Source organism: Lissotriton helveticus, chromosome 2_1 (assembly GCF_964261635.1).
Source record: "Lissotriton helveticus chromosome 2_1, aLisHel1.1, whole genome shotgun sequence".
Taxonomy (NCBI): domain Eukaryota; kingdom Metazoa; phylum Chordata; class Amphibia; order Caudata; family Salamandridae; genus Lissotriton; species Lissotriton helveticus.
The window spans coordinates 2,067,612,962-2,067,640,243 of NC_136059.1; the positions used below are offsets into that span (position 1 = coordinate 2,067,612,962).

Genomic DNA, 27,282 nt, shown 5'->3' on the forward strand with positions numbered 1-27,282 from the left:
GTGGATGGTGGGGAGACATGCTGGGAGGGGGTCTCACGGGGGTGGTTTAGTTAACACCAAACATTACAGTAACTTACGTTTGGTGATCCAGTCGCACTTTGTCGGTCTGCGTCGTCCTCTTACAACAGGAAGCAGCTGCATGCAGCCTCTCTTCCTTCCCCTAAGCCAATCACAATGCTGCAATGGGAGCGTTGTGATTGGCTGGGACACTGACCACACAGGCGTCTATGGGGAGGCCATTTTCTCCACGTAGGCTGCGTGCAGCCTACATGGGGAAAAGGGAGAGTGCGTATGACTGGTTTGGTCAGCATCCTCAGAGTGGGCAAGCCACTCCTCCCCAGCCCTACAGCAGGACCGCCCACCCACCCGCCCCAACCAAACCCTTCTGCTTTCTTGCAGTACAAGAAGCAGAAACACAAAATGGTATTTATAATACCATTTTATGGTTCTGCTTCTCGCACTGCAAGAAATCAGTGGGGCGATGCTCCTCCACCCACATGGAGGAGCCAACCCTGGTGTGTGTGTGTGTGTGTGTGTGCATCTGTGTTTTTCTTACCATAGTGACTGTTGTGAGGAAGTGAGTGGGTACTATTTTAGGGGACAAAGCAAGGAGGGTGTAGGTATGCGATGGAGTACTGCTGGTTTACATTGAACCTTCTGCTCTTTGCAGCAGCAGAAATGATTTTCTGCTGCCACAAATGGTCACTGAAGAGGTTCCCAATTTACATTATGTGAAGGTTTGCGAAACTAATGACTATTTTAAAGATGTGCACATTTTCAAGCCATTGGACTGTACAGATTAAAAAAAAACTACCAATATTATACCCGACTAACTTTGCAACTGTAAAGTAACACTCATGTACAGTCCTAAAACAAAGGGAGGACCTAGCCTTTTCGAAGGAAATTAAAACATTTTAATAACTCATCTAATTCTCCTTATTTCAATGTGCACCTGTAACTAGAAACATCTAAGTATTTAGTACATGGTACATGGTACAACAAACTAGAATGCAGTACAATGCAAGTTATCAGAGCAAAATGTGGACCTAACTTCTGCGATACGTTAGTGTTGCTCATACTTCAAGAAGAGGTTCAAACTTCAAAAAGACTTTATTCGGTTGCTTTTTGAGACAATCATAAAAGTACACAAAAAAGACAATTCAGTCATTAAATAGAGTAAAATTTCATATACAATACATAGTTAAATTAAAAAAGATGTTATCATACAAGCAATCGTACTAGTCTCCGTATTTACTGAATAATAGATTTCCTGTGGCTAGGAACTTTTTCTAAAAACATTTCTACCCTCCAGACTCTATGTACATCATCCAAAAGCGGCAGCACAAGTAGTCCTTCGATTTGGTGATGGGCGATAAAGACCACCTATGATTTTTGATGCACACTTTAGATGCAGGAAGGGGTAGGCAGCAAGTGATCAACTTCGCTATATTTATGGATGTGGGTTCATCACTAGTAAACGATGCCAAATGTGAACAGTACTTATTCACATATTTTATCAGGTACAGAGTTAACAGTCTTTTTATTTTCATAACTGTTTAATTCGTCCAGTGTGAAAAAGTGAAAGAAACAGAAAAGTCAAGTCAGACAATTATAACATTAGTCTTGACACAGTGTGCCTCATTAATTCCAAAACTCTTACTTGTTATTTATATTATTAAATGGAGCTTCACGGAAGACAATTTTGAAATCCATTCACTAGGAATCATTTGTTAGGCAAAACGATCCGTGAAACCATGATAAATGCTCTCTGGGAAGAAAGAGATGGTGACAAAGATACAGAATCTCTCCCTTCTTCCCATCAGTTTATAGATCTGGCCAGAAGCACCTTTAGCTGTCTGCCAGAACTCCTATTATAGCAAATAAAAGGAGTTATAAAGCATTATATTGAGAGGGCTTTTATCTCTACTCTTTTGTTGATCTGTCTCTTTTTTTGCAGTTCAGAATTTAAGTCACCGGCAGTAGTGTTAGTAAACATAAGAATGGCTTTCCTTAGAGAGTGTGGACAGTGCAGGGTCCATGCGTTGTAATGGAAGCAGATTGTTACATATCTGCCATATCAGGAGAAACCACCCCTGCTGTGACCGTGCTTCTCGCTTCACAGTGCAAGCTCCGATGTGCACAACTAAAAGGGTAACAACAGCTGCTGGCACACGCAGAGCTCATGGTATGACACACTGCCCTTGCTGGCAGGGTCTCTGCTCTACGGTCTGCTCTCAGACTATGGCAGGCACAGCAGGGGATGCTAAGTGCTAGTAGTGTGTGGGGCTGGTAGGAAACCTAGAGGTGCCAATTAGCCTTCAACAACTTCATCATACACAACGTTCAACCATCTCGTTATCTTCAACCCTCATCCGCCTATCTATACCTACCCACTCATTTTCATCTACTACCTTCATCAAGTATTTTAACTCATATTCACCCATGCATTACCTGTTATTCACCCATATTCTCCACACACTGACCACCTGCATTCACTGATTCGTCCATCCTTGCTATCCCACTGACACGCCCACACAACCACCAATTAACCACACACAATCATCAATCGATTAATAATCTCTTTCAGTAAAAAAATGCTCGACCTATTGGCTTTGAAATGCTTGTTTGGGGGGGTGGAGGTTTATCAAATGCTAAAATATGAATTAGGAAAAAAAAGACGTAGCATACTTACTACGTTAAATGTCTAATTGTCTATAAGCTTTAGTATGAGTAGCATTCTTGTGGGTAAAAGCTAACACCTGCCACTTACGGCACTACTGGAAAGACAATAATGTGGTTAGAACTTTACAAAATGCAAGTTAAATAATAGTTTTATTTGTATTATTAAATGCACCCCAATAACTTCACCCGCTACCAGGGTATGCACTGTAATTCCGACAGCTAACCATTTAAAAATGCCTTTTTTCTGCTCTCTGAGATATCCAGGTTTGCAAGAGGCGTTTATCATGCAAAACTAACATGTCTAATAAAGCTCGGATAATTCAAGCTCAGTGGGGGCCCAGCAGGTTGTAGATGAAAAATGCTAAACTGCTGTGACTTTTCCCTCTATAAACTGTGTGCTATTAATAAACAGCCCTAGAGCAGCATATGATAGTTCCGGTTCTCTGAGTTCAGCTCTGATACGTGAGGCAAAAAACACTCCGAGTTTGACAAATTAAACTTGCATCTGACTAAATAGATAGGCGGTGCAAACACAAAGCACTAAAGGTGTCCAGTACACCACACTCCATTCACGGTCATGCCAATAATTGGTTTTCTGATTGTAGCAGCACATCAACTAACATTAGTATATTAATCTGATGCTTTCTGATGTCTCCACCAGTTACACGGATTGTGTCTAATCATTTTCACAACGTGAAGCACCCAGGAAGCTCTAGAACAGAAAAGTGATTTCTACCCATTTTACTGGTTCGCTTATGCAATACAAAATATCGTTTTTGTATCCGCCTAACTCCTCAATCATGTGAATTGACACAGATGTGGCTCATTAGACAGATAATTGCAACTTCATATATAAGGGGCCACCTTTTCTCCCCAACTTGTACTGGTATACTGGTATTTAGTCACAAAGCCGGCGATGCACAATCTGCCTATGAATGAAATAATTTGATCTATTAACACTCAGTTGTGATTTGTGATATGCTCTGTATGCATCATCATGATGCTGTATGCACTTACCCTAAATCTGCAGAAAATTCACAATTAGGTGGAAGTCCAAAATGTTGGTTGTTGAGCATCACATAGGACTTCAGTTGGAGCTTTGAAGAACAAGTCAATGTGCTGAGGGTGGCTGTCCTACGGAGGGCTAATGTACACAGTGAAGGGTAGAGTTGATGCTAAACCCATGAATAAACATGCAATTGTCTATTTTTTGGCAGAGAGGGGTCCAGGGTTGTAATAACTTTTCCCTACTCAGAAAACACATCTTATGTTCCACAAATATGTTCTGGAGTAAGAGCATACGTACTGTGACATCACAGACGTGATCCACGACTCTCCTGAACACCAAGCGAATGAGACATCCTTTTCAGGTTTTTCTTAACCACTACTAATTTAGTTATACAATAATTCAGAATTTGAGAGATTTCCTAAAATGTTGTGAGTTTCTATATTGCTATGCACGTTAATCTTCTGACTTTAGCTGCCTAGTAAAGTGTATGATGTGCACACGTAGTGTAGTGGAATCCATCTCTGTGCCATTTTCCCTATATTAATTTTATTCTGGACATGTATTGTGTTTGAAAACCCTTTATTCAGGCCTTAGCCAGGTGCATTTAAATGAACAACCAGTTTTATTCTAATTTCACTCTGCGGGAATAAATGTATTTAGTAAGGGGAACAATTACTGTCAGTCCTCCAGTCTGGCTTTCATCCAGCCCACATCACAGAAATTACAACTCTGTTCATTGACAACTTGACTGGGAGGATTCCTGCTTTCGCATACCTTTAGACTTGTAAGTGGCTTTTGATACATTTGAGCATTATGACCATCAAAGGTCCTATTCTTAACTGGTTATCGTCCTTATAATCCAACCAGTGCCAGCTGGTAATGCTTGGGGATTACACCACCAAGGTGGGTAAAATGCCCTGTGGTGTTCCACAGGTTCTCATTGTCGCGGCGGCTATTTCATTTTATGCAGCTTTTTATTTATTGATTTTCAAATATAAGTACATAAAATGAACAACAGTATATGTAATATACAATAGCATAATAACAACATCTCCTACACAAGACTCATGCATACTCAAATATACAGCTGCTTCAGAGTGCAGGATCAGTGAATAAACAAACCTAGGTGCTCAGTCGTGTAAATTCACAAACTTGCTTCTCCTATGCAGACTACACGCCAAAAATTATCTGGAAATCCTTTCGCCCTGACATCAAACCAAACACCACTAGGTCAATCTCAATGGCCCGCAGCTTTTGAGAAGGAAATAAATAAAGTTCCATACAGAAGTCCCCTTTTATACCCATGTCATAGTAAACATTACATTAATTTTAAGAATCAGATCTGTGAGCGTCTCACCGATAGAATATCTAGGGAGGCGTCCAAAGCCATATCACTTTACAGTACTAGTTTTCTACCACGTAGCTGCTCACAGTACCTGTCCTTAGAATACTCGTCTTTAGAACCACTAAGAATACAATAACTTAATGATCCGAATTAACAACAATATCACTTTTCAAGGCAGTTCTTATGGCTCAATATACTAACAGATCCTTTCACTTATCAGGTATTTTGTGAATCCTAGTGAGTCTGTGGGATGTGCAGAGGGTTGCCATATCTGGTCATAAATGTCCATCTGGTCATTGGTTTGTGTAAGATTCATTCACAGCCTGCAATTCTGGTCATTTTCCGGCAGGTAATCTGCCTGAGAATGCATAGTTATGCCAAGGCTAAACCAATCACCAACCGTTGCCTACTGTGTTTTGAAGGGGCCATGCTGCGGGACACATCATAAGTAGCGCTAAGTGCATAGAGTGGAGTAGAGTAACATCATCTGATTCAGAGGACTAGCCAAGCCTCCTAATAAGCAGTGAGACTGACACAATTACACGGAATACGGATTATGTCGGTGCATATAGGTGAATTTGGTATGGACAGTTGCTCCCTGCCGAGTCGAACCCTGAGACAGTGGATCAATTGTAGGTTATTCCATGACTGTGACCTGCCAAGACCTTACTATTTGCATAAGCCATCAAAGGATTTGAAAGTATGCCCTGTCAGCAATTGTTTGATGGTGTGTAAGACCCTTGCCTTCCTCATCAGCCAGGCTACCACTGATCCTTAAAACGTCAGACCTGCATTATTCCAAATACGGACAGACGTATGGAGCCAGAGACATCCTCTACTGTTTATTTGTGCTGTCTGCTTTCTATTTAGCAACATACTTTTGCTGATAGATTCCTAACATAGGCCCTATTTATTCAACAACCTGAACAGGTATAGCTACTCAACATGATCAAAGGCCATTTTCTGCCTCTGATGAAACTGCAACTGCGTCTTCCTTTATAATTCTTGATTCCCATAGTAAGCAAAACATAATATGCATGTGGTTCCTCTTGAAGCGACCTGGGACAAAGCCTATGTGAGAGGCATGGACCAAAGAGGGGATTACCATGCCAAGTCTTATGGCTAATACTTTTACCAATATTTTGGAGTCCTCATTCAAGAGGGAGATAGGCCTCTATCTCCCACACTTCACCAGGCTATTCCCTGACTGTTATGTTGGCCTTATTGGAACTGGGTCACAACAATCGAGAATTCCCTGTTTCCTTCATTACCTGGTATAAAATTTGAATCGCTTGGGGTGTATATGTTTTGTCAAATATCCACAGTCAAATAATCTCTCTCTGGTGATTTGCCAATATAGCTTCACTAATTTCCTCAAGGATGCATGTTTCTCCTCTCAGGGTTGCAATGCAAAGTGCAACCCTCAGGGTCAGAATAATAATGGAATCAAAATAAGACTCTTATTTTGTGAATCATTCCTAAGTCCTTGAGGCATATAAGGTAGATGCGAACGCTTCTATTGTTTCCAGGATGTTAAGGCAGACCTCAGGGGGTCGTCTTACCAGAATGTACAGTTCCACCTGTACTGCCATAGTTTGAGGCCTAACATCTGACTTGCTTTCTCACTGAGTTCATAATGATGTTATTTAAGCTTTGTTAGATCTGGATTTTTTTATCGGGTTTATCTCAGACTTTTTGCTTCTTGGCCCACAGTTTGTACTGCCATAATGACTTTTCAAATGCACCCGCTTGCCAGGCCCTAACCTTCCCTTTTAGTAGATGGGAGGCACCCCTCCGGGGTAAGTAGAGACTACCCCTTTAGCTGTGTTGGCCCACAGTAGCTGCTTTTGTCTTGGGCAGTTAAAGGACTGGACAGAACTCTCTGTAACTTTTCTACTGAGTAAATCCAAGGGCTTGCGGTAGAGCTTGCCCCCTGTTCAAGAAGTCTCAAGATCAGCAAAGACCTTTGTAGATCTACGAGCAGCATTTGACCTAATACCTCGTGACTTACTTTGGAAATCCCTGGAAAGGCAGGGACTCCCTGGAGAATTATTAAAATTGGTGATGGGACTGCACCAGGAGAACTATGCTAAGGTTAGATGGGGCCCAAATGGGGAACTTACAGAGCCAATTCCCATAAAAAGGGGAGTACGCCAGGGATGCGTACTGGCTCCCACACTTTTCTCCCTTTTTGTTAATGACATTGCAGTCTACATGGAGAATTGTGATAATGATTCGCCCCGATTGGGGGGGGGAACGAGTACCGTCCCTCCTCTTCGCGGACGATACGATCCTCATTTCACAAACTCCTCGGGGTCTCCAGATTTTACTAGACAGGTTCCAGCAATATTGCACTTTAAAAGGGCTAGAAATTAACATAAAAAAAACAAAATATATGGCACTAAACCCGCACAAAAGTTTTAAAAGAAACTTAATGTTAAATGGCCATAAACTCGATTATGAACAGAGTTTCACTTATTTAGGGGTATTACTGGTTTCTTCATTGGGATGGAGACCCCAGCTAGAAAAATCAAAAATAGTGTTCAAACAAAATTGTCTCCCAATACTAAAAAGACACAATAAATGTGTGAATAAGGCAGTTACCCCAGCAATAGAGATTTTCAGATATAAGGTCCAGTCAGCTGTTTTGTATGGGGCAGAATTATGGGGACCAGTATGTAGGAAGACCTTTGAAACACAGGAGAATAAGTTTATTAGGGGATTATTAAAAGTACCCAATAACACTCCATTGTTACCACTATTTCTAGATTTAAACATTAAGCATACTGACCACCATGCAATTTTGAGACCATTATTACTATGGGTTAGATTATGGACAACCCCTGCACTGATTGATTACAAAAATGGGTTGAAAGAAGTATTGGACCTAGACAGTGGCAGTAAAATTCATTGGTTCAAGCATGTGAAAGCTTGGCTAATCAAACTAGGACTAACCCATTTCTGGAGTGAGCCAGAGTCCTTAAGCATGGCCTCCAAGAAAATTGTTAAACTGTCTTTTTGGTCTTATGTGAGCTATGATTCTGCGTACATAAGATCGCACGGCCCTTTAACTGAAACATTTTTAATGGTTACAAATGTGGCTCATTTTGAACCATTTCTCGATGAGGTTCAGCCACCTTTGGCTAAAACCCTGTACTTGAAATATAGATACGGAACATTGAGAACTAAGGCCACTGAGAAAAGCTGGGGGAAGACAAACAGTGATTACTGCACTTTATGTACAAATAATATAAGGGAAGACGTCTTACACATATTGTTTTTTTGTCCCAGTTATGGTAAAGCTAGGAAAAAATGGATAGTGCCATTATGCCATAACATTGGTTCTATTTCCCATAAGGAAGCTGGTAGAATTTTAAATACGGATACCAGCCAAGTAATTGTGTTTGGAATCAGTAGATTTCTTTTGGCTGTAAACTTCATCAGATTGAAAATGTCTCTTCCTTTTTAAAACTGCATACCCTGTGGAACTGTCAAACCATGAATTATGTTTTTTCTTTTTTCTTTTTATTTTTGTGCAAATTTTAAATTTCCATGCCTTGGCTGTTATACATTCTATTTAATGATCTTTTTAAATCTGTAATAATGTATTTTTATCCTTTTATATATATTTATTCAATATTCCGTGATAATTCTGACCATAACAGTGTGTCCCAAAATGATGATGTGTGTATTGATTATTGATCTTTTGGCACTGTACAAAGTATTTTTATTGTATATCTTTTATGTTGCAAAAGCAACGAAATAAAGATTTGAATTGAATTGAATTGATTCCCTCATATTCCGGCACAGCGGTATGCACACACGCCTGCCAGGGGAAACTTTGGCGTAGGACACCTTCTAGGTAAGTACACATGCCAACAAACAGTACATCGAGACCATGTAGCTGCGCATAACAGGCACTCAGCCTCTGCTCCTTTCATCCAGGTGACAGCGCCTACGGCCTCCGTGAGTACCTCCTCACCCCATACTTCAACCCTGCCACACCACAGCAACGGTGTTACAATGCTGCACACATTCGCACTAGAAATTGCATTGAGCGGACATTTGGGCTTTTAAAGAGCCGATTCTGCATCCTACAAAAGACTGGTGGAGCCCTCAAATACCAGCCTGAGGTCTGCTGCCGCATTGTGGCCGTGTGTGCAATACTCCACAATATTGCTACCAAGCGGAGGATACCTGTGGAGATCTCTGGCAGTGAGTCGGAAGGGGACAACCGCCCACCTGCACATGTGCATCATGCACGCGGGGAGAATCCTGCAGAAGGACACAGTCGCCGCAACCAAATCACAGTGAACTGTTTCTAGTGCACCCATTCCCCTCACACAACACTGCACTCATGCATGACAAATGTAATAATGACATGATTCAGATTTACTTGTGACTATAAATTCTTATTGTTATTTTCACAATAATGTGGCTTTAAATTTTTTACAAATTACATGAGAACTGGCACTCGTCACCAGCCGACTGGACTACGGGAACACCCTCTACGCGGGAACCACAGCCAAACTACAGAAAAGACTCCAGCGCATACGCCTCCGCATGACTCATCCTGGACATCCCCCACCACAACCACATCTCCGCCCACCTGAGAGACCTGCACTGGCTCCCCATCAGCCAGATGATCACGTTCAGACTCCTCACCCAGGCACACAAGGCGCTCCACGACCTGGGCCCCAAGTACCTCAACAACCGCCTCACTTTCTACACGCCCACCCGCCAGCTGCGATCGACCAGCCTCGCCCTCACCACCGTACCACGCATTCGCAGAGCCACCGCCGGAGGAAGATCCTTCTCCTACCTGGCGGCCAAGACATGGAACTCCCTCGCCATCCACCTACGGCTGACCCTGGACCATCTCTCCTTCAGGAATCAACTCAAGACCTGGCTTTTTGAGCAATAACGGACCCCTCCCCCCCCCAGCGCCTTGAGACCCTAGCGGGTGAGTAGCACGCTATACAAATGATTGATTGATTAATTGAGAACTGTATTTCCTCATACAGCCCCATGATAGAGAAGAGGGCGTGCTTGTCTAATCAGCATGGCCCTGCTGGTAGAGTTCATAGAGTCACTGGCGCCTCCGGCCGGACGCACCCAGTAACCTCTCCATGTCCTCAACGACACTATTGGCCCGTGATGCTGCAGTGGGCCTGGTGCTGCGGCGGCGTTCGGTTACCAGCGGCAAGGACAGGCTGCTGTGACTCGAAGTGCCCTCACTGGCGTCATCACCCCCACTTGCTTGTCCATGGCCAGACGCCTGCAGACTCTGCACAGCTGTTGTGACTTGTTTAAGGGCCCTGGCGACGTCCTGGCAGCATTGAACCATCTGTATCTGCATCGCAAGGGAGAGGCGCGAAAGTTGGGAGGTGGCATTTCCGATGAGATGGTTGGATCTTGTGTATGTTGACTGGCGGGTCGGCAGCTGGCGGTGGCGGCAGCGGGTGATGTCCTGCTGGGACACCAGGATCTGGCTGTTCTCCCTGACAGCTGCGGTCATGACCTGCATGCTTTCTGTGAGCTGGCTCACGTTTCGCACTGTTTTGTTGAGCTGCAGGTGGATGGCTGCCAAGTGCCGTGCCTGCTTCTGGTGGACAGCAAGCATCCGGCGTTCTATGGCTAGCCCAGGATCTCGGACATGTTCTCCCCTGCCAGCGCGTGTTGAGACGTTGCGCGGCTGCCTCATCAGTCCCCTGGACTGAGATCGCACAGTGGCTGTGCGCCATGTCTGCCTCCTGGGTGGTGGTGGTGTGGCTTGTACCACTGCCATGGGTGTCACATGGGGTGGTTGCTGTGCTCCTGTGGCTGCAGGGGTGGCCCTGTCCCCATGGGGAGGTGGTGGTACTGCTGCTGGTGGTAGTGATGGTCAGGGTCATGGGGCAGGATGGCCCTCTCCCTCGGTGTCCTCAGGGTTCTCCTCTATGTGGAGGGCCTCTCTATCTGTGCTGAGTTGTTCAGACGCACATGTGATGTAAATGGGGGCATGATTAATGATATGTATCTTGCACATGGGATGGTTCTACATGCATGCAGGCTTGCATTCCCTGACTGGCTTTAGGAATATCTTTCACTTGACAGGTCTGACTGTGTGTGGCTATCCGGGAATTGTGGTCACACTACAGGTCCCACAATGCAATAGTGCATTTCAGGTGTGCATGGCCTGCATTACTGGGATTATCAAATGGCTAGCTCTGGAGTCATGGGCATTGTTAGGGGACAGGGTTGCAGTTGCATGGCACTTACCTTGGGATTGTTGGGTGGGTCGGGAGGAGTCCAGCCGGGTGACCCCCACGCAGGCTGCAGGATTGAGGGTGTCCTCCACCAGGTCTTCGGGTGGAGTGTTGGGTGCAACTGTGGTGTCTCCGCCTCAGGTGGCAAGTTGCTCCCGCAGCCTCTCAGCAATGCGTTATTTGGCACGCCCTCTGAGGTCGTACCACCTCTTTTTGAGCTCGTCAATGGAGCGGTGGGTCACTCACCTTTGCGCGGATGCACAGCCAAATGCTCCGCTTGTCGGCCTCAGGCACCCTCCGGGACTCCTTTCCTAACAGCCCGTCATGGTCCTTTGATACTCCCTCGATGAGGTACTCCAATTCCTGCTCAGAGAATTTTATTTTTCCCTTTCTGCCTGGTGCACTGCTCCCTGCTGCTTCCTGGGACATTTTAAGTTGTTATTTGTGTCCTGGTGTGGTGCTGCAGGATGTCTGTTTTGGAGCTCTGGGCTGTGCTTCTTCCACTCTCAGGCTCTATGTTCTGAATGAGGGAGGGAACTTCCTACTCCCTGGTTGTGATGTCATCATTGTGCTCGAAATGCGACTTCCCATTTTTGCGGTCTCGCAATTAGCGAGATCCCAATTTGCGATTTCGGTAATTGCGAGTTCGCAATTTTTACATGGAAAACGGGCGATTCTGCGAATTTCATGCGATTTGGCGAAAATCGCTATCAGCAATTGCGGCCGATTGCGATTCGCTTTTTTTAGTTGCTTTTCTTGATGCCTCCCATTCTGCGAATTCTAAATTGCGATTCGGTATTTTTCGCAATTTAGAATTCGCAGAATATGGGCTTGATGCATCTGGGGATATATCAGCAATATTGTAGTTCCAAGCAATTGATAGAGAGGTTAAGGTCAAGAAGAGATATGTGAAGTCTTGTCAAGAGAAGATATCTATACATGCATGTGTCCATCTTTTAAGTTTCAAGTAGTGGTAATGAATATGCTAGTCATGGATCCCACAGTCCCTCAGTATTATTGGGTGCTCTTGGGGTGAAACTGCAATTATAATCTTCAATACTGCCGCTTCCCATACCTGCCAGTGTGCCAAACTCACATAAAAAAAAGAACATGATCACTGTGACTGTGAGGTGTGGTAAGTAGATGTGTACCATATGAAATAGTGGAATGTAGAGAGACCGTAAAGATTCAAAGGATGGAGCCTAGCCCCTAGTCTATCATCGGTTCTTTTTGCATTTGTCACTCTAAGTGGAAAAGGTATGCCCAGACATGGGTCCCGTGCTCGCTATGCCACCAGATTTAAGCTAGCCTGGCTTTTGAGGGGTGTTACCCCTAAACCGGTCCCAGGATGCTTGTTTCTGCTCCAGAGAAGACCTGGTCTGGATGTTTGGACTGGACTGTTCACATGGGAACATGGTCAAGACTGATTTGCTTATGGCTGGGTCTAAACTAGAATGTCGTGGCATGCATAAAAAACAATGGATTCCATCCAGAACTGTGACTGGGGGTAAATGTTTGATTAATTCAGCATTCCGTCCATCATCTGTTCTTTTTGCATTTGTCACCTTAGGTGTAAAGGGTATGCTCAGACGTGGGTCCCGTGCTTGCTACGGCACCAGATTCAAGCTAGCTTGGCTGATGAGGGGTGTTACCCCAAAAGCGGTCCCAGGATGCTTATTTCGGGTCCCGAGAAGACCTGGCCTGGCAGTTCAGGCCGGACTGCTCTCATGGGGAAGAAGATCAAGACTGATTCATATATGGCTGGGTCTACACTGGAAATGGCGTGGCATGCCAAAAAAAACAATGGCTTCAACCCAGATCTGTGATTGTGGGTGAATATTTGATTAAATCAGCATTCGGCCCATCATCTGTTCTTTTTATTTAAGTACAGAGGGACACACCTGGGCTATTGTATGTGTGAATAGTCTGTTTATGCTTGCTGGATGGTTGGGTGGATAGTTCTCGTTCGGGTGTTCTCAGTATAACAACAGCAACATCTATTGTCAGAGAAAAGTAGGTATGTGTAAAGGTGTCCACCAAACAAGAATGCTGTTTTCAACTAAACTATATTACATAAACATTTAGCAGTGCAAAAAGGATACAACCATCATTAAGGACCCAATGTCTCTGCCACCGGGTCCTTCGGGGAAAGGGGGTAGAGACGTATCTCTCTTTCTCGACTGGGCCAGCACATCCAACACTTTGTCCAGTCCTACCCTGTCCGAGCATCTATGATAAGCAGGGTGACTCTGCCCATGATATGGAGTTTGTGTGGCAAAGGTTAGTCAAAATGCACTTTCTGCCAAGGTCTGGTCAGTATTCTTTGCAGGGCAAAATTCTGTATGACCTCCCATTACATTACATTACATTACATTACATTACATTTGTCACTAGGTCTAATACGTCAATTTTGACTCCATTCTTCCGCAGTCTGGGGTGCTGTGCAAAAACTCTCTTTTATTTCACTGCAGTATCACGCTAGCAGTAGGCTGTGATGTGTACCACTAAGCACTCTTGTTTCAAAATACCTTCATTCCATTTCACTGCTTGAAGAATGCGTTTAATGTGTTGGGTCCTCAACTGGAGTGCAATGATAGCTCTGGGCAGAGCTTTAAGTGGGATTAAAAAACTGGAGGGATACCCAATGGGGCGTGGTTGATTTAATTAAGGATTTAAGACTTAAAAGAATGTAAGCTAAAAATCTGTGTTTAGTATAGTGTGCTGCCCAACTGTTATTTTCCTGCTTCTGTCATCGCATCCACATACATAATATAACAAGTACAATAATACTTGCAACAAGCCAAAACTATTGTCTTTGTCAATAGTTGTTTGTTGCATAAGATAAATAGGCAACAACTTTGGCTTCATTGTATATAATATTGAAAATGCTTCAGTTCTGAAATGAGCAGGCTGTGAAAGAGCTATAACGAGTCTCTTTGAAGTTACATCAAAGGCAGTGAAGGGTGACACTTTTGCAGTGTTAAGATTTATTTTTTTCACCGAGGATGGGCGCTAAAATGGAGACCCCGATAGGGACCCGTCTCAGCACCTGCTTTTTAGAATTGACGGAGCCCAAGTCTATGCGCTCCCCAGAATTCCAGGTAGCCTGGAAACGTGATGTGTAGTAGTTTCGGTAAAAAGGGTACCAGGGAAGCAAAAATGTCATTCTCTAATTCTATCGATTTCAATTTCAGTCCTGAATGTTCGTTGCAGATTTTTTTGCAGCTTTCAGTCTTCCACTCCCCTCTTGTGAGGCTTTAAAAGCTGGGCAGCAGTTATCTGGCAGGGAGTTCTTCACAGAGTAACCATGTGATCGGGGTGTAGCCCCGCCTCTGCAGAAGCTCTTTTCAACTTGTACCCCTTAGTCTGTTCTTTGAATAAAAAGGTGTGTCTTTTCACCAGTATGATAACAATTGATGCTTAGCAATGCTATGTTTCATACAGATTACACACACCAGCCTAAGGGGCCTCAGGGCGAAAGTGTGCTTTGTCTTTTTGTTGATTGACTATGAATGATGTAAAATGTTATCTGTGAAGCAGATTTCAAAAAGCACTAATTTAATTTTATAAATCTATTAATTCTTCAATGAATGAAATTCAAGTTCCATTGCTCTTCTTTTCTTAGGAATATCGAGAGTCTTCTGTAAAGAAATGCTGCTCTGGTGGATATCTAACACTTTAACATAATTTACCTGCACTTGATTTTCTCAGTGAGCAAGAACTACAATAAATACTATCTCTAAAAATGCTTTCTTGAGCAGCCTGCGAAGGACGTTTTGAATTACTGTTAAAAGTTCCCAGTTACAACAAAATGCTTCCACTTTCTCCGAAGGATAATGGATATAATGCATCATTCTGCAATCAGTGGAATATGTACAGAGATGAACGACTTCGACAAGAGCAGAGCATATATGAAAACAATCATATTACATGTCTGCGTATATTGATCTATCTTACTGAAAGGTGAGAATTTTTTTGCTCATTAGGTACAAGAAACTCTCGGTGGTCGCCTTAGTCATATGCCAAGTAACATTTCCCTAATCATCAGGATTTTGAAATATTTTAAACGAATAGATCTATCTTAAAAGGCTAAACTTGTCAGTCAATCATTAGAAATACTCTACCTGACAGCCAAACACTTTGCTTCGTCAAATCATGAGGATAAATCGAGACAACTAGAAAGAGATTTCCTTTGCTTCGTGTAATCGAGAGAGCTTGAATACTTGTGTCATTCTGTGGTATTTGCTTTGATCGATTATTCTCGTCCCCTCTTGCTCCCTGACTTCACTGACAGTAGGGTGACCACCTCATTCTAGATCATTAGAGACACTGTCACTTCTTTATCACATACTTGATCCAAGCTATTTGTTTCAAAGCATTTCTTCCTTTTCAGTTATTGATAGCTATGAAAGTTACCATAATCCTTTTTTGCAGTTTTATATAGTGAAAACTCGACCCAAAGGCACTGGAATGCCTTACATGCGCACCAGTTACATTACACAAGGACACATTCATTTTGGTTTGTTGTTTTTAGGTATGGGGAGGTTAAGTGATTTGACCAGAATCACAGGATGTTGAGCAGACATTAAGACTCAAACCTCGTTCTCCAGGTCCAAAGCCAACACTACACTTCAGATGCTGATTCTAACCTATGACCAAGGGTGTAATCACTTTCAAATGACAGTAGAGCCTATAGTTAAATTCCAGATAGAGTATTTCATTAAAACACTGTGGAACTGTTGTCATGGCTATTATCGCAGCACTGGGTCCTGTTTTTGAAGACATAGTAGTTGTAGATATGTTTGAGCTAGTTAATACACAAATACTGGATTATTCAGAAAATTGGGTTGTCAGTCAGTTTTATATAATAAAAAAAAACATCTACCAGGGCGTTTGTAAGCTTAACTGTGAAAAAGCCAGCGCAATGAGAACACCACACATGGTTCCTTCATGACATGAACTATAACGTCCATGCCGTGCAGGAACTGGGGTCCATGCACACAGGGGAACACATGCTGTCCCCTCCTTGTACGGATCCACATGGCGTGAGGCACCAAGGGCCTATAGCACTCCCTTTGCTTACTCTCCGCCACTGTTTTCATGGCGGTGGAACTGCTTTGAAAATCATGGCAGAGAGAAAACTCGTAAAAGGCTTGATGGGACTGCAGCTGTCAAACAAGCATATCGCGGCCTCAAGACCGCCATGCCACCATCAGGGACTGGTGGTTCCCTGGTGGTGGCGGCGGTCCCATGGCGGTCTGACCACCCAAGTCGTAACGGGGCAGTTGGACCACTGATGCTGCGGTGGCTGGACTGCCACCGCCGTGTCACCACGAGTCTGATGGTACTCGGACACCAGACTCTTAATTAGGCCCTTAGTGAAGATCTGACAGCTAATGTTAGATTTGCCCATCGGGGAAATTATTGGAATATCTCCCTCTGGTTCTTTTTGCGGTTCCTTTCAGAAAGGATTCATGAGGTGCTTGCTCTGAAGGTACTCTTACATATGCTGTCACTATATCCTTATGAGAAGCCTTTAAGATAAGGGATGAACTGCATGAATGTTGTTTGCAGCGTTTCGCTGTGACATTTTTCAGCATTGATGAAAATGCTTTCTAAACACTATCCTGTGAATGAACTGTCATATTTGCTTAGACAATATGTTTTTTTATGATAGTTATATACATTTTCTCGAATTCATACACTTTCACTGTTAGAAAATGGATTATGTGTTCATGAGCCCTTGTCAATTTTTTTGAAATTCATGGAAAGAGGTATGTCCTGTTCTTTTGATCATGGATGTAACTTTAATATCCGAAATGTTTATTTAAATGTAACTGGTACGTTTTTTTATTTGTCTAATATTTTTTGATTGATTGATTGACCATTGCATTTAAACAGAGGCAGTCAGAGGCCATCCATTAGTGGATGTCCCTCAGTTTTATGAGATAATACAGACTAAAAGTGGCTATTGCAATCCTATATGGATATTTGTGAAACATGATATTGACTCATACAGAAAGAACATATTAAAAAAATGTCAGGCCTCAATATTTGCTATTGAAATTACCACAGTTAATGCCTGAACTTGACATTATTATATAAAGAGTAATGGTTCAATGAAACAGGTAAGATTGTAATAATGTTGATTTTCTTCAGATAACCTGTTGATGATTGGAAGTAATTTTTAAAAAATCTTTTTAGGTCACTAGGCTACTTTCCACAGAACAAAATAGCAGGCACATCTAGGAGCCATAGAATGTTCATGTTCATATTTTAATGAATGTTTTCTTTTTCTATCCAGTCATGTTTTTCGAGGATATGGGAATAATATTTGTCATATATATGTAGTGACTATTTACTTTGAAACTGGGTCCCTTTCAAGGTCATTAGATATTTTATGTTATTGTTATTGCTGTGCTTAAATAGAGATGTGCAAAGTTTTTTGGGGATCTTACTAACTTCAATATTATTAAAAAACTTGGTGAGCGCCCCTAAAAATAATGCATGGAAATTCAACAAAGCGAATACTTTCCAACTTTGTTTTCTCTGTGAACTTTGATAACAAATTGCAATTTTGCACAACAGTAGTAATAACTCCATTTGCCCATCATTCCTTAATCAGTATTATTCACAAAAGTTGAATATACACTGTTCCATAATCTTCGAGTGGATCCTTTTAGGTATATTACATCCGTTTTTTTAAAGTAAAACTTTCATAAATGCAATGCACTTTTTGAAGACTAAAATAAAGAAATATACAAAGAATGTATCTCCCAAAATATATCTTCGGACAGCAGATATTAATTTTTTTAACCTAACATAGTATTTAATATTTACTATATTGGTATACTACATAAAATAGTTACAATCACACTTTATTCCTAGAGTTTACAAAGTGCACCAACTAAAGTCACAATTTGTTCAATATGAAACCTATATAGTTACTTTACTTGTTTTTATATCAAGTCACTAAACAAAATGTGTGGATTTGAAACTGCTATTAACAGGTTAACCAGGTGGGCTTTTTCATTTAATTTATATTCTTTTTGAAAAGGCGAACCTTAAGCATGCAACATGTAATAACTACACAGTGAAAAGTAAATGGAATTCATTAATAAATATGCTTTATGATAAGTAAATGGTGTGAGGCTCTATTTTGTGAATGGTTCTACTGCCTGACAACTTCCTATAAGTCACATCAGAGCACCAAGGGCACTCAATTTGGTAACACATTGCTTCTTGCTTTATTTTGTGTGGAAAATATATTTCCAATGCCTCCTTTGTGAAGCTTTGAAGACATGGATAATGGCACCATATAAAAAATGAAAGAAAAGTAAAACACATAGAAGGATGCTTTGCACATAAAAGAGAAGTGCACCAGTAAATATTTAGACTCATGCAGTTTTAAGTAGTTATACACTTCTTATATTTATTATTTATTCACAAAAATAAATTGTGACGTGTAAGAACATAATATGTTGGAAAACAGGTAGGTAAATAAGTGTGAGAAAGAAAAGACAGACCAAAACCAAGAAAATTACTTTCAATTACAACAATACCAGCAGTAGTTGACAAGAAGCTGTCTTGTTGGTGTATTCACTGAGGCATTCACTAATAGTGGAAAAGGTGTCCATATAAACTGCATTTAGCAACATTTAAATGCACATGCACCAGTGTAAAAAACCATAGTCAAATACCCCGTTTCATAAAAATGTAATTGTTAATACCAAAGATGTGACATATTACTTTACGTATTATCTACTCAAATCTAAAATTCTGGTATTTCTGATGTGTCATATGTGGAAACAAAGGTTTGGGCAACCCTGGTGTAGATCTGAATGGCTATTCATTGAATCTCTTATCGGTTAAAGAAAAAAATAATGTATCTGGATTTCGTTCACCTTTCCTTTAGTTCACCTTTCTCTTATTAATTAAACATAATCACATTCTTGCACAGTGCAGCAATCCACAGTTCCACACTTCCTGATGTATTTCTGGTAATCCTCATGAGATATGACCTTTCATGTGTGTATGCTGTGGGGCAATGAGTCAAAAACAAAAATCCTATGGTGTGTTGCTGTTCTCTTCACTGGAGTAATTTTCCTTTTTTTCTACATTGTAGGTCATTGCGTGGGTACTTCTTTACTGCAAACCCTCCTGTGGTGAGCATGCTTCAGAGAGGTGCTCTCATCAAAAGTTCTTCTTACACCACAGGTGCGAGTGTACATGTCTCCCCTAGGATTTGTATCTACTGGAATACTTAAGTTTAAGGAAAGCTCAAATTCATAATTTTTAATGTCTTTAGGTGTGCTCATTGTAGCTCAAACTTAGACAAGCTACAAAATCTTTCTATGGGGGTTAAGCCTATGTTCATAGTATTATGTTCATGATATTAGAAAATGTATCGAAGATCAACAGGAAGTTTAGGATAAATTGAAAGCAAAAGGTGATGAAATAGTGAACTGAATCAAATTTATGCTTTTTCAAGAGATACCAATATTAGAAAAAAAAATAATACTAAAAAACAGTATTTATTGATCGACTCCTATAGTTTCTTGACTGGTTCCTATAGTCGAGAAATCATTAACAACTGGGCTTAATCTTTCCCAGATTTTGTTGGAAATGCTACAGTCGTTAAATTCTGCATGCAACTGTTTCTACGTTGCCTTGATTGCATAATATGTTGTTTCTTAGAAGTGCTTCCAATGTTCATTTTAATATAATGTAAATGCAATTATAAAATATGTCTGTGCTTTAAATCCCATAAATAAATAATTCACTTTATCATGGTACTGTATTTTAAGACATATTAGGTAAGCATTCAATGAAGATGAATGAACGCCCATGTTTTTAATCTTTATTTCTATTTCACAGCTCATTATTTCTCTAAAGCATCATTCAGTCTTGCACACCAATAAACTCTACATTTATAGAATCAGTCACTTTTTCCTTTCAGTTATTATAACTTTTTATCACGAACAGCAGGGCCAGACTGGCTACCGGGCAGTTAGGAATGCTGCTGAGCTGTGGGCTGATTTTGTTAATGGGGACCTGCGTGAGCTAAACGAAATTCGTTTTGCTTTCAGTATTTCGAAACACACGCAGGTGTCCACGGACGAAATCAGCCCCCACTGCAGTAAAATCAGGCAGCAGCTTGGCAGCATTCCAAACTGCTCGGTAGCCAGTCCGGCCCTGACGAACAGTTGGATGAAGGGACCACATTGTGCGCTCTGACTGGACTCTGACAGGTGCCTACAACTGAGTATTTGCTTTGTCTGTGAAGTGTAAAAAAATATTTCAATTTGACAGACTGGATTTTTTTTATATATGTGGCATTTAAAGGAAATACTCTTGAGCCTCTGCACCTGATTTAGATTTGGGTGACAATGTAACATCCTTCTATTTCTGGAGGAAGAGCTAGTAGATAAATGTTTAGCTTACCACTTGCCACAGAAACTAGATTATTTTTCAATAGCATCTATATCTAAATCTGCACCTTAGTTTTTGCTGCAGTCTTCTTCAAATGAAAAACAAATATTTTAGGGACAAAGTCCAGTATATTTTCCTTTCCCCACAATAAGCAAATTGACGTAACCCTTGCCCTATTTTTTTTTTACTTTACACTTTGAACCATCAATAGGGCCTTTGGGCCATATGCATGAACACATTGTCCCATACACACAGAATGGGCAAAACCCTTTGATGCATCTGGCCCTTTATCCCTAAAGCACATAGGCAATATGTTGGACTTGGCCCTTTTTGCAGGGTCATCCCTGAAGTTTTTGCCTTCCTCCTGTATTTTGTCTGACCTGTTTTAGTTGGTTTTATGACTCTGGGCATTTTACCACTGCTGATCAGTGCTAGAGTGCATATGCTCTCCCTATTGTAAATTGATGTATGGATTAGCGATTCCATGATTGGCTATTTGGTTTACTTGTCAGCCCCTAGTACAGTGCACTGAGTGTGTCCAGGGCTTGTAAATCCAAATGCTGCTGGTGGGCTTGCAGCACTGGTTGTGCCACCCACAGAATTGGCCTTGTAAAATGTGTCTCAGGTCTGCCATTGCAGAGCCTGTGTGCTGTCTGGTACTGCCATGTTTACAGGGCACGTGCACCCACTTGCCAGTCCCTAAACCTTCCCTTTTCTTCATATCAGACACCTCTATGGTAGGCCCAATGGCAGGGTGCATTGTAAGTATAAGGTAGGACATGCCCTGGCGTGTGTGGCATGTCCTAATAGTGAATTACAGCCATTTTCGTTTTTCACTATTGCAAGGCTACCTGTTCTCCATAGGCCAGAATGGGCAGTTAGATTATTACATCTTAGGAGCATGGTAGAAATTCGAGTTTAGTATGCCTGAACTCAAAATGATAAAATACATCTTTTAGTGAAGTTGGTTTTAACATTCTGTGTTTGGAAATACCAGTTTTAGAAAGTAGATATATTCTTGTCTAACTATCTAAGCCTGCCTCTGCTAGGTTCTTTATTCCTTGTCTGGAGTTTGAGGGACAGGGCCGGGGGATTCCAGGAGACAGGGTGAGTCAGCCCAGTGGTGAATAGAGAGATCTGCATCTAGATAGGAGGGAGGAGCTGCACCTGGGACATGGATAGTGCTGTGCTTTCCCTCCACAATGCTGGCTCCACCTCCTGTGGTGCGTCTGATGTCTCTGCCCTGCACTGTGAAAGGAGAGAAAGAGTCATGTCAACAGAGTGCTCCAGGGCTGTGCCTTTCCTACACAATGCTGGCTCCACCTCCTGTGGGGCGTCTGATGTTTCTGGCCTGCACTGTGAAAGGAAAGAAGGAGTCATGTCAACAGAGTGATCCAGAACTGGTGTGGACTAGGCAAAGGCCCCTCTGCCCTCAGAGGACAAAGGATTTTGGGGTATAAGTATTGGGACCTTGATCCTAAGAATATAGATCACTTTTGGACAACAAGAAGAAACCTTTGCTGAGGAGAGGAACCTGAAGAAACTGAGGAGAGACTATCCCTAAGCTGAAGTGCTGCTTCTGGGATTGGCCTGCAGTGGTTGCCTGACTGCCTACGAAAGAAGAAAGGACTTTGTGTGCACTTTATTCAACTTGTGAAGGATCTCCAAGGGCATGAGAGAAGAGCTTGCCTCCTGCTGAAGTCTCAGGGACAACAGACTTCAACCATCAGCTCCACCAGAGGGTTCTTTGGAAGTACCTGCTGCTGTTTTGGGCCTTCTGAGGGACTGCGTGTCGCAAGGAGCTGGAAGCGAAACTCAAGAGAGAGAAGGGTGTTGCCGTCGCAGCCGCTGCCGTCGCATCGTGGGTGTCGCCGCTGTAGCTGTCGCATTGCACAGAATCTCAAAAAACGTCCCACAACCCCGAAGAAGCGGGTCGCCGCCACTGCCGTCGCATCGTGAATATCAACGCTGTAGCTGTCGCATTGCACCGCATCAAGAGAAGCATCTCGCAACAAGGAAGAAGTGTGTCGCCATTGCAGCTGCTGCTATTGCATTGTGGATGTCGCCGCTGTAGCTGTCGCATTGCACCGCATCAAGAGAAGCGCCTCGCATCCACGGAGAAGCGTGCCTCAGTCAGAGCTGCTGTCGTTGAATCATGGAACAAGGGTGTCGCCGCTGTAGTTGTAGCATCAAGCGGAAGCGTCTCGCATCGTCGGAAAAGAGTGTCGCCGCTGTCGTCGCATCATGGAACAAGGGTGTCGCCACTGCAGCTGACGCATTGAGTCGAGACGTCTCGCAACCTCGGAGAAGCATGTCGCATCAAGAAGAACGCATCAAGAAGAACTTGACGTCTTTATTTCTTTGCACCGGATCTTTGCCACATCTCCATCTCTGCAACACTTTCGTTGTGGAAGAGTGACGCATCGTAAGGTACATTGACTCAAATTGTCACATTTTAAGATTTAAAGAGAACTAAGCTAAACCTACCATTTTAAGTACAGTATTGTGGATTTGTGTCATTTGTGGTCTTTTGTTAAATCTATAAAAAGAATACTTATTTTTAATATAAAACTTGTGTGGTGTCCCTCTGTAGTGTTGTCACTTGTTTACTGCATGTGTTCACAAATTCTTTACACACTGCCTCTGAGATAAGCCTGTCTGCTCGTGCCAAACTACCAAATGGGTGAGCAGGGGTTATTTTAGGAGTGTACCCCCTTACCCTGACTAGAGGGAAGGGTCCCTATTTGTCACAAGTACCTACCTGTGCCAACTAGAGACCCCTAAATCTAACACAATAACTCCATGCTTCATGGGAGGTGAGCAGCCTATGTTTATTTCATGGCATTGGGGCGCTTTTACACATCTCTAGGAGAGAGATACACTTCATATATCACACTATTTTGGGACTGTGCGAACAAGAGTATGTGCTGTGCCCCCAAGCTTACCCACCACAGGGAAAGGAAGAGGAAAACAGACCTTTCTTTGTACATCGTAGACAATATTAAACCATCGTTCAAGTGCTGTTAACTTCTAAAAGGGAAAAATTTACTTTCTTGTCTGTACAGATTCACCCTTTTCCAGACATCTCCTCCCATTTGTTCTAAGCTGCATATCTGCTGCCATGATTAATGCCTCTTATTGTCCTGAATCATTTATGCCTCCTTTGTACTTTCACATATGGACAGTAAAGGATGCTCTAATTGCATTCATGTCTATTTTGGTAGATGCCAATTGGTCCCATTTAATCAGGACAACTTTCTATGCTCAGGCGTCAACGGAAATATATACGCAGAGGCTTGTAGTTTCACTTTTCCATTGTAAACATGGGCCTCGGAGTCACAGCATGTTTATTGTGGGAAACAGCCTTTAGCATACAGCTGGAACTACGCAGTGCCTTTACAATGCGGTCAGTACAACGACCGTCTCGTTACCACACGTTCCTTTACCATGCATGCCATTACAATGACTTGCTTTAAGTAACGCATTGTTGGACTGGTGTTGGATTTTAAGTCCAACACTTTCCCTACTATTGCGCAGACTGGAGTTGGAATAATAAATTATATCAATTGAAAGTCCAGAGCTCCCCTATGGCAAGTTGTTGTAACAACTTTAGTGGTAAAGGAACGTGTGTTGTATTGCCCCGCAATAGTATTGCCCGCAATGTAAAGGCAGGCATGGTAAACGAATGTGTGGTTATGTTATACAACTGTGTATTGTTGTTCAATGAAAAACAGCTCCTGATGAAAGGCTCCTTCCTGAAGTGAGATATTTTTCCAGCCATGCTTATTTAATTAAGTGTGCCATAGTTTCTCAGGCTAGTCAGCAGCCTTTATCTGGACAATGCACCCTGTATTTTCAGACCATCCCCTCCTTTTAAACGTTGACTGGATTTTTACAGTATTCCAAGCTTGAGAAATGATGGGATTTTGCAGTTGCAAAACTCCAATTTACAAAATTGGAATATTTGCATTGGTATTTACAAAACCCAAGCTACGATTCAGGAATATCTTACCAAATCGCAATGTGAGTTTGTGAGTACACACTAAATTGCTATTTGGAAGGGGCACATTTAGGGTCTCCATTACAAAGAGCGATACATATTAAGATGTATTAATATTTTGGAACTGAAAGCCAGTCATAAAACATAATATTTCACTGACTACATTAAGGTTGTGGTACCCATTTGTAAATGGGAAGCTGTCCTTAAAGGACCCCTTCCCCATTGTGAATGCTGAAAAATTATTTTTTATGAAAAGCGAGCTGCTTGCAATATAAGATTGGTTTAATTAAAAGCAATCACGGACAGCATGGTCTGTGAACCCCAGAAGGCAACCATCCATTTGAAGGCAGCAAATTGTGATAGTGTGCAGTTTGCAACCTGCCTCGTTAATATGCATGAGGTAGGTCAAGTTGAGACCCACACGATTAGGTATTTTGCAACCCATTTTATTAGTAGATAGGTTGGTTCGTAAAACATCATTGGATTCGATAAAATTTGGTGCACAAATTTTGACAAATTTTAGAAAATATTATGTTCAAACATTAGGCTCTCTATATCTTGCTGAAATACATTTTTAAAATCTGCCACAAGTTTATATTCAGAGAATTTGTTTTTCTTAGTTCTGGGGAGGATGCATTTATTTACCCAAAAAACAAAGAAGCGATAATTGAGCTATCTGGGAGTTAGGTCCAAGCTGTACAGGTGGCACATATCACCACTGGTATGAGAGGATTTCAACTATGGCCAGTATTTCTTCACCGGCGAAAGCCTCTGGTGATTTTTATTTACTTAATTTTAATGCATTGATATCACGGTATAAATCAGATGTCTGATAACCTAACGCGAGCCCACACTGTTAGTGTAATATTAGGCACTTTCTTGTCTTGGAAACCCGAGTGATAGTCCAGCAGTCAAAGTATACACACGTAGCTTCACCCACAGATAGCTTTACTGCTGAAGGGCAGATATTGTGATCATGGTGTGTAGAACTTCATATTTTTCCACCTTCACTTCCAAATAGAATCCCAGTTATATGATGTGACAGAGAAATATTGGAAAGGCGAAGGATGGAAAATGAAAGGATGTTGGAGGAAACAACAAGGAGAAGGAGGGAGGGATGTGCAAGTGCACCGTCTGGACATTCGATCAACTGTTTCTGGATATGTTTGAGTAGTAAAAAGGGCTTCATACTACGTATATTTTTGTTTTCCATATGTGTGTATTTGTTTTCTAATATGTTGCAAATCAAAATATTATGTTTTAAACTTTTTTGTATATTGTATACTATGCCTATTTATTTGCATATATTTTTTCAGTTGCTTATGAATTTGTATTGCTTTGCAAAAGTGGTCAGAAGTACCCTTATTTTTAATCAATGACTGGAATAAATCATCAAATCAAAAATAAAACTGCTTCACTCACGCCCACACAATAAAACAATCACAGAGAAGGAGAGCTACTTGCAATAGAAAGTCATTAAGAAAATATCTAGACAGTGTGGATAAAAAGAAGAGTGATCACCATCAGACGGGTGATACATATCAATTCCTTTTTTTATGATTCTTTATTTTCACCTATTCAAGTGATATTGGTCTATCCCCAACATCACCTTTTATTGGATACAAATGTTTAGCACACATGGAAACAAATACATTTCGAGCAACTTGGAACATTCAACCTCCCAATGTGCCTAGCAAATTATGCTACTTCATAATGTATTTTTTTACCTGCGAGTAGTAGGTGTGGCTGTCAGATCCACACACAGGATTCGTATAAACGATAGGGCACTGTTTGCAGTTGGAAGGAACCCTGCCACTTCTCCAATGTTTATAATTTAAACCAGCTTCTTTCATACTGTAAAAAGAAATATTTAAACATATGAATACAAACGTGTGTCCAATGGCCATGCAAATGTTACCATAATTTTACTATTATGAATTAAATATGTGATGTTGCCAAAAGCAAATATTGAAAACGAATTACAATAAATTATACTCAATGAAGAGGAACAGTGTGCTCAAAATCACCCCCATTATATGTGAAATAGAACTATATCTACCTGTCACAATATTATCTACTAATGATAATGGTTTTGTCCATATGCTTGAACAGTCTGAGACTAAGAAGAAAGCGGGCTGATTAACAAAAAATCTCCGGATAACTAGTGCAAGCCTAGACATTGCAGAGATTCATGACTGATTATACGATTCACAAACCCACTGGCATAAGCAAGCATATTTCTAAATGTATGCACAAACCACTATGCTCTGGTTGACTATTTATTTGCAGAACTACAATTCTCAGAGAAAACATCTCAAGTTTTATTGAAACCACTTTAACACTAATGATTAAAAACCACCCACAATTGGGCGTGGTTTGCGCCTGAGTGTGATGGCTGCCTGAAGCGCCACTCCATCCACTTCTATTAAGCGCCCAGCATGCCCATCTCGACCAAAGAAGTGTTCTGCTGAGGGCTATACAATGCTGATAATCCACAGCATTACAGCAGACACTTGAAACACCCCTTAGGCTGCCCTTTAGCCCATTTTTGCCCCTGAGCCTCCGA

General features: G+C 41.7%; 1 protein-coding gene across 1 annotated transcript in view; it reads right to left on the bottom strand.

The window, feature by feature from the left end:
* SPOCK3 (SPARC (osteonectin), cwcv and kazal like domains proteoglycan 3) overlaps positions 1-27,282 on the bottom strand; it is a 1,126,347-nt gene that overhangs the window by 332,955 nt on the left and 766,110 nt on the right. The window contains exon 4 of the mRNA XM_078677026.1: positions 26,444-26,570. Coding sequence (XP_078533152.1) covers positions 26,444-26,570 — 127 coding nt within the window. The remainder of the gene's footprint in view (positions 1-26,443; positions 26,571-27,282) is intronic.